The following is a 15759-nucleotide window of genomic DNA, read 5'->3' as shown; positions in this document are numbered from 1 at the left end:
AGATAAGCGGTTTATTTATACCTGTTTGGTACGCTGCCACCTATTACTTTTTATTATATTTCACGGGTGCCTTTGACATTCTTTCTTTTGCTTTTCTCTGTCTCGGTTGCGGTATATGGTTGGAATCTATTGGAAACTGGACGATATTGATCTTACCAGCTAGACATATATTTAAGTCTGCATTTCCGTTATACTACAGTACTTATTGACTGTCTGGGTGATTTAAACCAGCTAACACTGCTCTATTTGGCGCCACTATTCCTCCTACCTTTGTATATATTGATGATTATATATATATATATATATATATATATATATATATATATACACACAAACACACACACACATATATATCCCCTTTTTTTTTCCCCTTTGTGCTTATTTCTCCTTTTATCCTCTTATCCCTTCTGTGCCCACTTGGAAAGGGTTCTTCTTGCACCGGACCCCTTGTGCACTCAAATCCTCCCCTCTTGATTTCACCAACTTTGCAGACACAGGTTAAACTTATTTAAAAAAAAATTAAATGCATTTTTTCATGAAAAAATGCCTTATTCAAAAAGAATAAAGCATATATTAATGATATTAGTCTGTCCATTATGAAATGGCAGTTATAGAACAGATATTGGGAACATACTATTAACATGCAAGCATATAGAAACCCCCTCTAAAAATCCTGTGTTTGCACCAGGATCTTATGTAATACATGTAGAGTTTGCACTTGAAAAAGGAAGCATCAAATTTTGCTTTCAATTGGAAGAGGTATGTGGATTGGATGCACCGAAATCTAAATGCTAGCTAGGTGTTTTGTGGAATAAATTATTTATGTGAGATTGCAAACGTGGAGGGGGAAATCGTTTCTTCCCTCTGTCAATGGAATTCTTTGTTTTGCATCCTCATAGGTGGCTGAAGCCCACTTTAAAATACTGATTTCCTGGATGCAAAAGGGATGTGTAATTTATAATAATTAACCCAGGGAACCGCTAAATTATCCTATAGTGTTTTTCAGTCTATTGTGGGCTGCAAAGAGGCAGCACTAGTGATAAATTGCATGGCGGAAAAATAATGTGGTGTAAAAGTGTTCTTCTTAAATTAGACTTTGAAATAATTTGAGATGACAGTTCAGTGTATTCTAAAAAAGTTTAGTTTCATATTGCTTCAGAAGATGTGAGACGTGGCCATCCCCCTAATGCGACACGGTTACACCGTCCTTTCGGTAGACATGTGCTTGTGTGCAATTTGTGAGATTTTATTTGTTGAGCAGTATGAAAGTATGAGGAATAATGCAAAATATGTTTATATGTATCTGAAAAGGTGTCACTGAAATGAGGTAATGCACTACAGAGTTCTAGAGCAGAAAGTAAATAGGCATATTGGACCTCATTTAGAATCGGACGCAAAGTCCGTCTAAGAAGTGTAGGAGTGGAAGTCTGCCGCAGCTTGGTAGGGTATTACGAGTGGCAAGCAACCCCAGTTGCGTTCCACTCTTAATACCCTATAGAGCTGCGACCAGTTCCTGCAGCTAGCTTACCGCTTGCGCCACCTAATTCCTGCCGCACAGCTTTAGCCCTGTTATGACGTGTGTTGCGTCTGCGTCTCACTGCGACTAGGATGTATTTACATGGTCACGCCTTCACAATTCCGCGTTCCTCCCATTCTCTCGTAGTGAGTCGCAAGCTGTCGCAAGTGTTAATTGCGTCCATGATGCAGGCGAATTTAGTGCTTTCTGCACATGCGTGGTAGTTTTTTTTGTTGGATGTCCCTAAAACGGACTTTGCGTCCGACTCTAAATGAGGTCCATTATGTGCACCTATAAAGAGAAAATGTTATGCACGCCAAAGCAAATATATAACCTATAATATACTGATTAATATACCCATGCCGTGAATTATTGTGAATCCATTACATTAGCAATAAAAACTATTGCAAATAAATAAATAAACATTGCAACACTTTCACTCTTTTAAGCATTAGACTGTGATCACAATGCTAGGCATATAAACATACCCTTGTTATCTATAAAAACACATTATTTCCATCTGAAAATATTGCTCGGAACAGGTGGAAAACAACATAATATTTTATTTGACAATATAGGATGTCTGCAGACAAAGCAGATTATGTAGTTATCTTTCTGAGAGAGATAATAATAATGTTGTTGTTACTCACCACTCTTCCTGTAGAGAATGATTTCTGTCTTAAATTCTCTCTTTTCATCCAGGGCTTTCTGAATCTGTACCTTGAGTTGCTCACTGGTTTCCTGGCCATAGAGAAACTTACAGGCACAGCTCTTCTGCATCACCTCTGCCCGGGCAAAGCCCGTCAGGTCACAGAACCCATCTGAGCAATAGACTATGGGAAACAAGTTCAGCACCTGTGCGTTACCTAAAACAAAGTTGCTGTCTGAAATAAGAAAAAACCTGTGTCAGTAAAGCATTCTATACTCTCGTAAACACCTACAAACTTTTATAAACACATGTGCTTTTGTAACAATTGTAAAAGATTAATAACTAAAAATAATAATCATCTATGTTTCCCCTGAAGAGTGAATAAATATACAAACATATACTAATCTATCCTTTCTGCTATATATAATTCTAAAATTATAATGTATATTTTCCTGGGCTGATGCTTGAGAAAAAAAGACTAGTAAGACTATGATTCCTGTATATGGAATGCATACAGTACACAGCCTCGGACTGGCCTGCCGGCCAGCCGGGCTTTAAACCAGTAGGCCCGGCCATGATTAAGCCCCGCCCCCTCCAACATTGGGGCGGAGTGTGCAGGGAGCATCACAATGACGGGCCCAGGTCCCGGACATCTGCAGCGGCAGTTTAACAAACACACTACCGCGCAGGTGCAGAGAGCCTCTCTGCACCTGCGCGGTAGTGTGTTTTTCAGTTTGAGCAGGGGAATAGAAGAGACGCCCATGGAGGAGGAGAAGTTCCGGATATCCAGCCGTCCAGAGGAGCATGAAGCAGGAACTTTGCACAGGTTAGTCATTTTAACTTGAGATCGATGAGGCATGAGGCCAGCATGTCACAGTGTGGAGCGGGGGCCAAAGCCAGCATGTCACAGTGTGGAGCAGGGGCCAAAGCCAGCATGTCACAGTGTGGAGGGGCGCCAAAGCCAGCATGTCACAGTGTGGAGGGGGGGGGGCAAAGCCAGCATGTCACAGTGTGGAGGGGGGGGGGGGGGCAAAGCCAGCATGTCACATTGTGGAGGGGGGCCAAAGCCAGCATGTCACATTGTGGAGGGGGGCCAAAGCCAGCATGTCACAGTGTGGAGGGGGGCCAAAGCCAGCATGTCACAGTGTGGAGGGGGGGCCAAAGCCAGCATGTCACAGTGTGGAAGGGGGGGGCAAAGCCAGCATGTCACAGTGTGGAAGAGGGGGCAAAGCCAGCATGTCACAGTGTGGAAGAGGGGGCAAAGCCAGCATGTCACAGTATGGAAGGGGGTGGCAAAGCCAGCATGTCACAGTGTGGAGGGGGGGCCAAAGCCAGCATGTCACAGTGTGGAGGGGGGGGGGGCAAAGCCAGCATGTCACAGTGTGGAGGGGGGCCAAAGCCAGCATGTCACAGTGTGGAGGGGGGGCAAAGCCAGCATGTCACAGTGTGGAGGGGGGCCAAAGCCAGCATGTCACAGTGTGGAGGGGGGGCAAAGCCAGCATGCCACAGTGTGGAGGGGGGGCCAAAGCCAGCATGTCACAGTGTGGAAGGGGGGGCAAAGCCAGCATGTCACAGTGTGGAAGGGGGGGCAAAGCCAGTATGTCACAGCGTGAAGGGGGGGGGGCAAAGTCAGCATGGCACAGTGTGAAGGGGGGCCAAAGCAGCATGGCAGAGTGTGATGGGAGGCCAAAGCAGTATGGTGCAGGGTGAAGATGGGCAAAATCAGCATGGCAAAGTGTGATAAAGGGGGGCCAGGAGAAGAGGGAAGCAAAAGCAACATGGAGGGTGCAGTCTGATCATAAGGGGGCATAGCATGGTGTTGAAGGGGCACAGTAATGTGTGTGTGATGGCACAGCAGGCTTGTGGCAATGTAATGTGCATGGTAGGTGGTGGCTAACTAATGAGTGCTATTTTGTTTGTGGGGTGATAGCGGGGCAATTTAATTCTGTATTTGGGACTATTAATTTAAGATGGGGTGGTTTGGGGGCTAGTAATTGAATGTGGGGCTGAGTTTGAGGCGCATGAGGTCTATGGGCTGGTTGGAATTTTCTAAATGTACCCATTTTGTTTCCAAATAGGGCCCCCAACATCCGAGGATCCAGACAAGCTGCAACTAAAGAAACCAGCAGCCACAGGTGGTAAAAGTGAGAAGAACAGGTAGGACAGTCTGTCAAATGTTCTGATTCTAGTGGGACAATCCTGATTTTTGGTGACTGTTCTGTCCAATCTAAGGGACAGGTCAAGACTGTGTATTCTTTATATACACACTGCATTCTTTATATACTACACTATGGTGCTAGCTGCCCTTCGTGGGCTAACCCCTTCCCTTCTAGTGTCTGGTCTCGCCTCCATGATGGCTGGCCACACCCCCTTTGGTGGGCCTTTCATGCCCCAGTCCGACACTGTCAGTACATGCTTCCCACATATAGGAAGATCAATATAGGGCATGTATAGTGTATGTGCACCACATGCAGGAAGATTAATATAGGAAATACATATTCTACATGTGTTCCACATACTGAAAGATAAATATAGGGCACACATAGCGTATGTGTACTACATACAGGAAGATGAATGTATACTCTACATTTGTACCACATATAAGAAGAACAATATATGGAGAGCATGCAGTACATTTATGGATAAGCATAAGAAGTTGAAATACCCACAGTTTGTTTGGGTTGATAATTAACCTATTTAAAATTTCAATATTCAATATCTTTTACTATTTATATCATTTGATTTTAAAGGAAAAATACTCATTTTTAAAGCACATATCATTCAGTAATACCAGTGATTCTTTAGTTAAGCAAAAATATGAAAACGTTTTAATCAGTCATTTAACTTTAAAGGCGATGTGTAGTTAACAAACTCAAGCAAGATACAAGGTTTTTTCACATGCATGGAAGGAAAACATGAGGGAGGCAACACATTGCTGTAACTAATTATTCAGTTTTGTTGTGTTGTATCTGTTGTTACTGACCAAGATCCTGAAAACAGAAATACAGGCAGTAGATACAACAGTGATTAACAAAACATCTTTTCTCAGTAAGTACACTCTTCAAAATGTTAAAGATTATTCTTTAAATGACCAGCTTGGTTAGAATTTAAAGACTCTTGAGAGTTTGGTTCCCTATTAGGAATATGAGAATGGGTACATCCCATATTGGGTCGAGTTGATTAAATTTTTCTATTCTGGCATGGGTGGATCCATCTATAGCATAACGTTTGTATTCACTTTCAACTTTCACAGTGACTATTCTACGCTATTCTGAAGATCATACTCCCTCCCCTTCCCTTCCCTTTTGAAGTTTATAAGTACACTTGAAGACTGCACTACGTAAAGCTCTTACGTGTATTTTGTTTATTTTTTATGGAGGTCTTTCTATAGTGCGATGTTTGATTATACAAAAAAAAAAAGAAAGAAAGAAAGAAATGTACCCATTTCAATTTCATACGAGCAACACAAGAATTGCCCCATGTATTTGCATTGCATTGTATTATCAAGCATTGCTCCTATTCCTATGTCACAGTATATAATGGCAATATATTCGCTTCAAAAACATATGCTGTGCAACATGTTGTTGGATTGCAAAATAGCTCCAATATTACCAACTGTCTATTTCTGATCCATCACATCACAGTTCTTAAAATGCACTATAAAGATGAATTAGAGAGATTTTGATCAAGAGAAAAAAGCTGACACATTCTGGGTGATTCCATATCACTGATCATGTAATGACACAAGACTGGATTAAAGTTTTACAAACCTCACAAATTCTGCATAGCTTTTTATTCATGGTGCAACCAAGGAGTAAGACCCATCAGAGATCAGGAGCAAACACAATTCACAGAACAAAATTAAAAGCTTTTTCCTGTTTCAGTAGCAGCAAAAAAGTCAAAATCACCTCAATGTTAATGTTGTTTGAAGTGCAGCATATTTTAAGCTAGAACAGTATTACAATGAAGCTCTTAGTATGAATTATATCCACAAATTCCACTGCTACATTAAATAGTCCATTTGTTCATGGAAACTGCAGACTGTATTAATACAATTACTTTACTATTCTCTAGTCAATAAAAACAGTGCACGTATGAAATGTTCCTGAAAAAGTATAGACAGCAACACAAAAGAAGTTCAGGGATCAGTTTGCAACTAATATTGATGAAGCTTAGTACAACCATACAGAATCTCTTTATTTCATTGAATTCATTTTGAGCTTTGCTGATTTGTCTTCCTTCACTTTCCTTACTACCCCAAACTTGCCTCTTCCAAGTAATTTTTTTTTCTATTTTCTCTACAAAGCTGTGAAGTGTTTAGATTGTAATGAAAAAAACAATAAAGTTTCACTTACAAAAAATAAACACCCCAAGTTGTTTGTAGAACTTTTGTTTCATATAGATCAGTGTTTCCCAACCCCAGTTCTCAGGGACCCCGAACAGTGCTTGTTTTCCATATCTCTTTGCTGGAACACAGGTTTATTCATTACTAACTGACACATTCTGAAAGACCCACAGGTGGTATAATTATTTTACATGTGGCCTGGAATCCTGCACTGTAAGGGGTTACTGAGGACTGTGTTTGGGAAACACTGATATAGATGAACGTTTGACACCACGGTTTTTCTGCACCATAGAAGCCTTACAAAACTATTCTGTATTGATAGGGCACCCTGTTCCGTCCACTACATAACTCACACCCTGGGACATCCATTCTCCGTCGCTCATCCTGCAAACCTGCCTTCATTAACATAATATAGTGGACATTGTCTTCTGAAGATCAGTATTCTCATATCCTACTGCTGTGAACACTCTGATGATATCATTGGCTACATGTTATTGTACTCATGGTCGCTTCAAAACTGAGGACATCCCAGATGAGCAGGAGTTGAAGATTGAATGCAATATATATGCTCAGAGCTTAGTCAAAAACACCTTAAACAATGTACCTGTTAGGCTGCTAGTGGTCAGATAACGAACCTGCAGAACAGACGGGCGGAGGTCTTCGCCTATAGCAGCCGCCTTTCCCGTAGAGCTAGACGTGCTCACAGGTACTCGGATGCCCACAGGACTTAACTCCAAAGTATTGTAGGTTCGTTATACTAACCGTAGCGCAGGCCTGGAGACAGTACAGATGGTTATGGATGGTCAGACGAAGCCAAGGTCAGGGGTCACTTGCGGAGTAGAATAGTCAAAAAACACGCCAAGGGTTGGGGTCACGAGTAGATCAGCAGAGTCCAAGGAACAGGCCAAAAGGTCAGGGTTACAGGCAATAAGGCAAGGTCCAGTAAACAGGCAAAAGGGTCACAACAGAAATCCAGCAGAGTAACAAGCAGGTCAGCACAAGTATCAAACTAGGACACTATAACTAGGGATGTGCACCGGCGACTTTTGGTGTCTCGTGTTTTGTGTTTTGGATTCGGATTTTCGTGATGTTTTGGGTTCGGATTTGTTTCGCAAAACACCTGCCGAAAGGTTTTGGTTCGGATTTAAGGTTTTGGATTCGGATTTTTTTTGAAAAAAGCATAAAAAGTTCAAAAATCAAGTTTTTGGGCTTGTTTTCACTCCTACGCTATTATTAACCTCAATAACATTCAATAACGAGCATTTCCACTAATTTACAGTGTATTCTGAACACCTCACAATATAGTTATTAGTCCAAAACGTTGTAACAAGGTATCTTTGTGGACTGCGTAGTGGAGTGGTCCCCACAATATAATAAGAAAACCATCAACTGGTCTTAATCGCACCAAAAAATGTACCTGGACTGCGTAGAGGAGTGGTCACCACAATATAATTTAAAAACCCTGAACTTGTATGATTCGCACCAATAAATGTATCTGGACTGCGTAGAGGAGTGGTCACCACAATATAATTTAAAAACCCTGAACTTGTATGATTCGCACCAAAAAATGTACCTGGACTGCGTAGAGGAGTGGTCACCACAATATAATTTAAAAACCCTGAACTTGTATGATTCGCACCAATAAATGTATCTGGACTGCGTAGAGGAGTGGTCACCACAATATAATTTAAAAACCCTGAACTTGTATGATTCACACCAATAAATGTATCTGGACTGCGTAGAGGAGTGGTCACCACAATATAATAAAAAAACCATCAACTGGTCTGAATCGCACCAAAAAATGTACCTCGACTGCGTAGAGGAGTGGGTCACCACAATATAATTTAAAAACCCTGAACTTGTATGATTCGCACCAATAAATGTATCTGGACTGCGTAGAGGAGTGGTCACCACAATATAATTAAAAACCCTGAACTTGTATGATTCGCACCAATAAATGTATCTGGACTGCGTAGATGAGTGGGTCACCACAATATAATAAGAAAACCATCAACTGGTATGAATCGCACCGAATAATGTACCTGGACTGCATAGAGGAGTGGTCACCACAATAGAATTAATAAAAAACCCTCCACGGCTCTGAATTCCCCAAAAAAAAATTCTGGACTGCGTAGTGGGGTGGCCCCGGTACTAAATTTGATACCGGGGCCACAATACCTCCTCCAAGTTCCAAGTGTAGTGTTTATAACATATTAACACTACACTAATTCTAGCCTCTTGTTTTAAATAATGACAGGGTATTTAACTTTTGATTACATCTTTTGAATTTGTTGACATTTTCTTTTACTTTTTTACATGGCAAATGACTGTTGAATGGTCACATAATGCCCAAAAAATTGTTGCAAGATGGAATTGTCCTTGGGCCCTCCCACCCACCCTTATGTTGTTGAAATAGGACATGCACACTTTAACAAACCAATCATTTCAGCGACAGGGCCTACCAAACAACTGTGGCTGAAATGATTGGTTTGTTTGGGCCCCCACACCAAAATAACAATTCATCTCTCCCTGTACAAACTAAACAGGCTCTACTGAGGAAAGATGTCGTCCTCATCCTCAACCTCTGATTCCTCTCCCCCTACAGTGTGTACTTCCTCCTCCTCACACATTATCAATTTGTCCCCGCTGGACTCCACAACCACAGGTCCCTCTGTACTAACTGGAGGGCAGTGCTGTACTTCATTGAGGAATTGATTATTCATTTTTATAAACATCATTTTTTCAACGTTGTGAGGAAGCAACCTCCTTCTCCGCTCACTGACCAGGTTCCCCGCTGCACTAAAAACTCTTTCCGAGTACACACTGGAGGGGGGACAACTCAGGTAAAATAGAGCCAGTTTCTACAGGGGCTTCCAAACTGCCATTTTTTCCTGCCAGTAACAATATGGACTGTCCGACATGTCTACTTGGATGGTGTCAGCAAAATAATCCTCCACCATTTTTTCAATTGTGACAGCATCCAATGCAGCGACAGTAGACATGTCTGCAATGGTTGGCAGGTCCTTCAGTCCGGATCAGATGTTATCAGCATCCCCGCCAGCGGGTCTTTTAGGAAAACTGAGCTTTTTCCTCGCAGCCATAGATGTGGAAGAAAATGAGGGTGGAGCTGTTGGCATGTCACGGTCCTCTTCAGAGGACAATCTCCTGACCAGAAGGTCTTTGCACCGCTGTAGACTTGTGTCCGCCGGAAACAGAGACACAACATACGCTTTAAACCGAGGATCGAGCACGGTGGCCAGAATGTATTCCTCTGACTTTAAAAGAGTGACCACCCTCGGATCCTGGCAAAGCGTACGAAGGGCTACATCCACAAGAGCTACATGCTTGGTGTAATCGCAATGGCTTACCAGCTCCTCCCTCACTTTCTCCAGCTGCTTCTGCAACAGCCTGATCAGGGGAATGACCTGACTCAAGCTGGCAGTGTCGGAACTGACTTCTCGTGTGGCAAGTTCAAATGGCTGCAGAACCTTGCACAACACGGAAATCAGTCTCCACTGCGCTCCTTTGCCTATGTCGTAGGTGGCTGTGTAGGCCTGAATGGCCTTTTGCTGCTCCTCCATCCTCTGCAGCATATAGAGGGTGGAGTTCCAGCGCGTCACAACCTCTTGTTTGAGGTGATAGCAGAGCAGGTTCATGCTTTTTTGATGTGCCTCTAGTCTGCGGTAGGCACTGGCTGAATGCCGAAAGTGTCCAGCAATTTTGCGCGCCACCGCAAGCATCTCCTGCACACCCCTGTCACTCTTGAGGTAATGCTGCACCACCAAATTAATGGTGTGGGCAAACATGGGACGTGCTGGAAATTGCCCATATTTAATGCCCGCACAATGTTACTGGCATTGTCTGACACCACAAATCCCCATGAGAGTCTAAGTGGGGTAAGCCACTGGGAGATAATTTCCCTCAGTTTCTCTAATATGTTGTCATCGTTGTGCCTCTTATTAAAGCCTGTAATACACAATGTTGCCTGCCTTTGCACGAGCAGCCATTTTGTAGATGCTGCTACTGATGCAGCTGTTGCTGTTGCTGCGGAAGGCAATGCATCTACCCAGTGGGCTGTCACAGTCATATAGTCCTTCGTTTGCCCAGAACCACTTGTCCACATGTCCATGGTTAAGTGGACAGTGGGTACAACCGCATTTTTCAGAGCACTGAGGACACTTAATCGTACTTCTCTGTACATTTTTGGTATCGCCTGCCTAGTGAAGTGGAATCTCGACGGGATTTGGTACCGGGGACACAATACCTCCATCAACCCTCTAAATCCCACTCCACTGATGGCGGACACCGGGCGCACATCTAACACCAACATTGCAGTTACAGCCGCAGTTATACGCTTTGCAATAGGGTGACTACTATCGTATTTTGTGGTCATGGCAAACGACTGTTGGACGGTCAATTGTTTTGTGAAAGACTTACCGGTCTTATGACTTCCCCTCTGGGAAGATGACCGACTAACAGCAGCAACAGCAGCAGTGGCAGTAGTAGGCGTACCGCTGCAGGATTCCTCGGATGAATCCCGTATTGAGGAGGACTCAGTCTGGCTGCTGACTTGGGCTGCAGGACTGAATCTGAGGGAGATTGTGGAGGAAGTTGACGAGGAGGGTGTTGCTGGTGTGTATCCAACTGGACCACGGGATTTAGGTGTCCCTGTACCGATGAGGGTCCTAGCCCCAGTTCCTGAACTAACCACTGAACTATGAAGGTTATTGAGGTAATGTATAAGGGAGGATGTCCCTAGGTGGGCAAGATCCCTACCCCTGCTTATTTGAGCTTTACATAAGCTACATATGGCCATACATTGGTTGTCTGGATTTGGATAAAAATAACTCCAGACCGAAGAGGTGCATTTTTTGGTCTTCTGACCAGGCATGACGATGGGCTTTTTCATCCCATGGACATCAGCTGTTTCCCCCCTGGTGCCTCATTTACAATAACCACATCACCATGCTCATCATCAAGTTCCTCCACAGCGCCAGCTACATCATCAATAGCCTCCTCCCGAGCCACCTCTTCCCGTACAGTGATGGGAAGGTCAGGCTTGACAACCACCAACACCCTTGGACTTGCCTTGGGGATTTGTGATAATTTCTTTTTAGAAGGCAGAGTTGTTTGCTGTTTTGTTGCTGACAGCATAACTCTCTTCAATTTTTTGTGGGGGGGGAGGAGGAGGAGGGCTAAGATCCTTGGGTGAAGATGGACCACTAGTCATGAACACGGGCCAGGGCCTAAGCCGTTCCTTGCCACTACGTGTCGTAAATGGCATATTGCCAACTTTACGTTTCTCCTCAGATGATTTTAAGTTTTTCTTTTTGCTTTTTTTTTGAGAACTTGGGCTTTTTGGATTTTACATGCCATGTACTAGGAGATTGGGCATCGGGCTTGGAAGACGACGTTGATGGAATTTCATCGTCTATGTCATGACTAGTGGCAGCAGCTTCAGCATTAGGAGGAAGTGGGTCTTGATCTTTCCCTACTTTATCCTCCAAATTTTTGCTCTCCATTATATGTAGCACAAGATACTGCAGAATGTGTGAACTTGGTAATATTTCAGTACCAATGGGCTTATACTGCAGGATTGGTTTTGCAAATTTTGTTGTAATTAAAAAATGTTAAAAAAAAATTTTTGTATTTTTTTTTATAACTTTTTAAAATTTTTTTAAACACTTGGGAATATTGGGGAAATAACTATGCCCTTAGAAGCACAGAGCACGGGACACAGGACCACTGGACTGAACAGGACACAGCACACAGGACCCAGCAGCACCACTGAACTCAAAATTGACAGAGCACAGCACACAGCACCACTGGCCTGATACTGCAGAACACAGCACAGCACAGCACAGCACAGCACAGCACAGCACAGCACAAGATCTACCAGAGCAGAGGACTACCTAACACACCCTCCCTCTACCCTGATCAATGCCAGAGTGAAGATGGCGGCGACTAGCGGGGAATTTATAGGTTCTGAGTATCGCGAGATCCGACAGCGGGATTATGACTCCGAGCCTCGGTTTCAATTTTTCATTTGGCGCCAATACCCGGATCTGTCTCGGATCCAACTCGGATCGGCAACGTTCGGGTAGGCTCGGATTCAGGAAATCCGAGTGCGCTCATCTCTAGCTATAACCGGCAGGGAGGCTAAGTCCTCCCTGCCTTAAATAGTGCCATAGACCAATCAGGGCTGTGCCCTGTAACAGAGCACAGGAGGAACCTTAATTAATTAACTTAATCAGCCCACAGGCTGTACTTGGTGCAGTGCATGCGCCCGGCTGCACTATAATGCCGGGGCGCGCTGTTTAGAAGATTCGGCGCAACGGTCGGGGCCGAAAAACCAGAAGTGATGCCCCGGTCGTCATGGAGACGACCGGGACGTCAGAACAGCAGGGAGAAGAGTCGCGGTGGTGCCCGTGGCTGCCGCGGCTCCTGACAGTACCCACACAGTGGAAGCAACCATTTTGGGGATTCAAGCAATTCATGAGAATGTAACAAATCAATTCACCAGAATCCAGTGACATCTTTGAGAGTTCCTAGGGAATTGATAGGATGCATTTTCAGGAATATTGGTTCAGCCTGCAAAACGGCTGCCTAATGATTGGAAGGCAAGGGATACTTTCAATTCTTATGCTACTTTCAATTCAAAGTTGCTAAAAGCAACACAAGAGACAAGCTGAGGAGGGAATCCCTGTGTACTGGAAGAGCATTAATTCACCTTTGGAATACTTAATGCATGTGACTTGGTTGGGCAGAAGCCTCTAAATGGGACGGAGCTACTCTGTCAACTCTTACAGATCAGGGATAACCATAACGTACCTCACTGCTTACTGATTAGTCTATTGGACATGTGCATTAAAGAAATCACAGACTTGCAGGGAAAAATGGACAAGGGAGGGTAAAATAGGTAGGTTTTAGAGAACCAATTCTAGTGCACGCTGTGCAAGCTTTCAATGATTCCCTGTCAGTGACTGAATTACATATGGGGATAAATTTGCTTTTATCAATGAGCATGGCAATAATAGGGCACATATGATTGTACACACACTGCACAAGCAATTTAAGTGCCAGTACATAAATTCATACTTGCCTACACCTGTGAAATGACAGGATGAGGTGGGCAGGGCTAAATGAAGAGATTTGTCATAAAGTGTGTGGGATTTATACCATACAGCCCCGCCCACCTCAGCAAACACCATGCAGTGCTTATTGACGCGGATGAGACTTCATGAAATTTACACTTTTATTGTTCTGCCCTCCTGATTCATTTTAATATTGTTTGGTTTCAATTTGGTATTCAGCAGAATACTTTGTAACAGGAATCAGTATTCAGGTGAATTCTAAAATAAAAATGTATCTGATTGTACAAATTAGTTTAAATTTTTACTGTAATTTTCACTGTAATGTAAAGTGAATTTGTGCAGCACAGGCAACGGTGACTGCAGCCTACTGGAATGTAGCAACATAGCATTCAAATATATAAACTCGAGAGATTGAAAAAAGCAGTGGAACTTTGCAATTCAGAGATGTCTTGAAGATCAGATTAAAAAAAAACAAATATATTACAGTCAGATGCTTCAAAGTAAATATATCTGGTTTATCACAATTCTAAAATAATAAAAATCTCTTTTGTGCATATGTGAGAGTTGCTTTATAAAGAGGGACATTATGAACAAAGACCAGTGTAATAGTAATAATAATAATATACTGCTAATCATACACCATCATCAAATTTCTCTGTATACATTTATGCTTAGACAAAGATCTTCAGTGTATAGATGTTATTTGTTTTCAATAGATGTCATTTTTGGAACAGACTAGAGCTATGGCTTTAATCCCTATAGCTTTTCCTGCACATACTCAATGTTTTGTAATTCTATATTGTGCAAAACTGGAGCAAGCCGTATCTTTACTAATTTACTGCCTGAGTTTTCCATAACATAGAAACTTTGCGGCTGACCCCTGGAATTAATATAGCAAAAGATAACCCCAGATGAGGCAAAGCTCTTGTAGGGAGATGGTGGCTACATACTGTGATTCCAAACTAATAAAACGACATGACCAATATAACACCAAAATGCATTATTCCTAGAATGAAGCATTTTTTAAATTCAGTATAATTTAAATAATGTTTATTTAATTATTAAACAATGTTATGTATAATTTAAGTTATATATTATATACAATGTTTGTGTGTGTTTTTCAGTAGTTTTTGTAATACTTTATTTGAACTAACATGGAACTGAAAGCCCAAAACACATGGGGGTAGATGTATTATGCTGTGATTTTTGTTCAACTTGCCGGAATTTGGCGACTTTGCAGCTGCGATGGCTTGTAAAAGCAAGTTTGCCTTTACAAGCCATCGGCGCTTTAAATTTTAGCCTCAAAGTCGCCGATTTGAAAAAAATCTCAGCATAATACATTTACCCCATGGACTGGTCCAGTGAGGAGGGAAGTTATTACTTCAGTTGTCTCATCAATATTTTTTTTATAAATATAATAAACTAAATTAATTAACTCATTTTATTTTCCGCAATAAGTAGCAATAAAAAATAGAAGGTATTTGCATGATTACTAAATGTTTAATAAATAGATTGTCCTATAACATTTAATAGCACATATAGGATGAGATGGGTTGATGAAGTGGCAGAGCTTAGATTAATTGAGTCAATGGGCTAGATTTACTAAGCTGCAGGTTTGAAAAAGTGGGGATGTTGCCTATAGCAATCAATCATATTCTAGCTTTCATTTTGTAGAAGGTACTAAATAATTGAAAGCTAAAATCTGATTGGTTGCTATAGGCAACATCCCCACTTTTTCAAACCCGCAGCTTAGTAAATAATAAATATAGCCCAGTGTTGGCTAACCTGTGACACTCCAGGTGTTGTGAAACACTGATCTAGCTCAATGAGTCTGACAATTGACATAAGATTCCTAAACATAGATTTCAGCCTGAAGGCTACAAAATATTATACAACAAAGAAAAACAAAGAGTTAAAAACATGCTGCATTTTATAAATGATACAATATAATTAGGTGAAGCTAGAGTGTCAGCCCTTTTGTCTATAGAGGCTTTTTTTATACTTTCAGCTAACATTGGAACTAGAAATTTTATTTCTGACCATCTGTGGATGTGCTGCCCCCTCTTTTCTTGTTTATTTCCTGTAAACATCAATGAACTATGTACATTTTTATCCAAAAGAGTCATGCCTGAAAAATTTAAGTTAATAATTGATT

At 42.1% G+C, this 15759-nt stretch overlaps 1 protein-coding gene across 2 annotated transcripts in view; it reads right to left on the bottom strand.

Moving 5' to 3' along the window:
* Positions 1-15759, bottom strand: part of LOC142097853 (voltage-gated delayed rectifier potassium channel KCNH8-like) — a 512774-nt gene that overhangs the window by 341313 nt on the left and 155702 nt on the right. For both annotated transcript variants that reach the window (XM_075180059.1, XM_075180060.1), the window contains exon 2: positions 2167-2400. In XM_075180059.1, coding sequence (XP_075036160.1) covers positions 2167-2400 — 234 coding nt within the window. The remainder of the gene's footprint in view (positions 1-2166; positions 2401-15759) is intronic.

Source organism: Mixophyes fleayi, chromosome 7 (genome assembly GCF_038048845.1).
Source record: "Mixophyes fleayi isolate aMixFle1 chromosome 7, aMixFle1.hap1, whole genome shotgun sequence".
NCBI lineage: Eukaryota > Metazoa > Chordata > Amphibia > Anura > Limnodynastidae > Mixophyes > Mixophyes fleayi.
This window is presented reverse-complemented; position numbering and strand designations above follow the sequence as displayed.